The 1,384-nt window shown below is 40.0% G+C and overlaps 1 protein-coding gene across 1 annotated transcript in view; it reads right to left on the bottom strand.

Annotated features, from left to right (window-relative positions):
* Positions 1-403: 403 nt before the first annotated feature.
* LOC106530157 (E3 ubiquitin-protein ligase TRIM21) overlaps positions 404-1,384 on the bottom strand; it is a gene marked incomplete in the record, with an annotated part of 1,883 nt that continues 902 nt past the window's right edge. The window contains 1 exon segment of the mRNA XM_014025739.1: positions 404-1,384. Coding sequence (XP_013881193.1) covers positions 543-1,384 — 842 coding nt within the window.

Below are 1,384 nucleotides of genomic sequence, written 5' to 3'. Positions count from 1 at the left end.
AAAGTGATTCTGTGTGGATTTTAAATAAACATTTTTAAATATTATAGAAGGAGACGAGTTTGTATTTACACTAAGTTAGTTATGGATAAACAGAGTTTAATGTAACCATAGGAAGTCAGGAGAGTAAATTATTTACATGTCGACTCAGCAGAGGTCAGGATAAAGGTAGGTAAATGTTAAATCACCTTTACCTACTTCAGTAAAATATTTTTTCCAGTCATATAGAAAATGTTTTTTTTTTCTTGATTAAGAGGGAAAAAAACTAACACACAAAACAATTTTTTACTCAGACTCCAGCTAAGATCAGATAAACACCTCAACATCTGAACCAGGATGATTATAAAACATGTTAAAAACAATTTAATCTCCAGTTTTATTCTAAATCAGAAGCTGAACAGTTGTGAAAAAAACTAAAAATATCAAAGAATAGAGAGAATTACATATAAGTATTGATGAAATTTTGTGTTTGAGATCAAAACTAACCAAATAAATGTGGATAAAATGAAATAAAACCAGCTGAACTGTTGACTTTTGAAGAAACATCAGGCTGATTGATTGACAGGACAGATGATCAGAGGAGCTGAGTTTTTACCTCCATCATTGTTACAGGGACTGAAGAACGGGTAGAGTGGTTCAGTGAAGCAGCAKCCAGTGAAGGAGTAGATCAGAGCTGCAGCATCAACATCATAAAAGGAGACCAGACCCTCCTGATAATCCACAAACACCCCCACCTTCTCAGGACCAGACTGAAGACTGAGATCAACACCTGGACCAGCAAGAGCTTTGTACTGATTTCCATTTCTCAACCAAACAGTCCAGAAACCATTTTGAGGACTCGCTGTGATGTCTCCCTTCCTGTTGATGGACTTTCTGACCACTCCTAGATCCCATTTAGTTTTTCCTTTAACCTGAACCTGAAAGTAAAATCTGCCTGAAGAGAAACTCTGAGACCCTAAAACATTAGCACACTTAGAAAATCTCTCTGGGTTGTCTGGAAGCTGCTTCTTCACATCACTGTGGTGAACTTGTTTTCCATCATCAGACAGGATGAGGTAAGGATTAGCAGTTTCAGGATCCAGAGTCAGATCCACCTCAAACTTCTGGACCCTCTTCAGCTCAGCCTCAAACATCTTCATCTTGTTCCTGAGCTCCTCCTCCAGCTGAGCCACAGCTCTCACCACAGTCCCCTCATATGATGGAGGATGGACTCTGACCTTGGTCCAGTTCTTGGTTGGTGGAGCAGCTTTCAGGGAGCTGAAGTTCTGGAGGAAATGGAGGTGGTCTTCAGAGCGTGAGAGCTGCTTGAGGTCAGAGCTCCTCTTCATCAGCTCAGAGATCTCCTGTTCCAGATCTTTGATGAAGTCTTCAGCCTGTTTCTCTGTAG

Source organism: Austrofundulus limnaeus, unplaced genomic scaffold, assembly GCF_001266775.1.
Source record: "Austrofundulus limnaeus strain Quisiro unplaced genomic scaffold, Austrofundulus_limnaeus-1.0 Scaffold495, whole genome shotgun sequence".
Taxonomy (NCBI): domain Eukaryota; kingdom Metazoa; phylum Chordata; class Actinopteri; order Cyprinodontiformes; family Rivulidae; genus Austrofundulus; species Austrofundulus limnaeus.
This window is presented reverse-complemented; position numbering and strand designations above follow the sequence as displayed.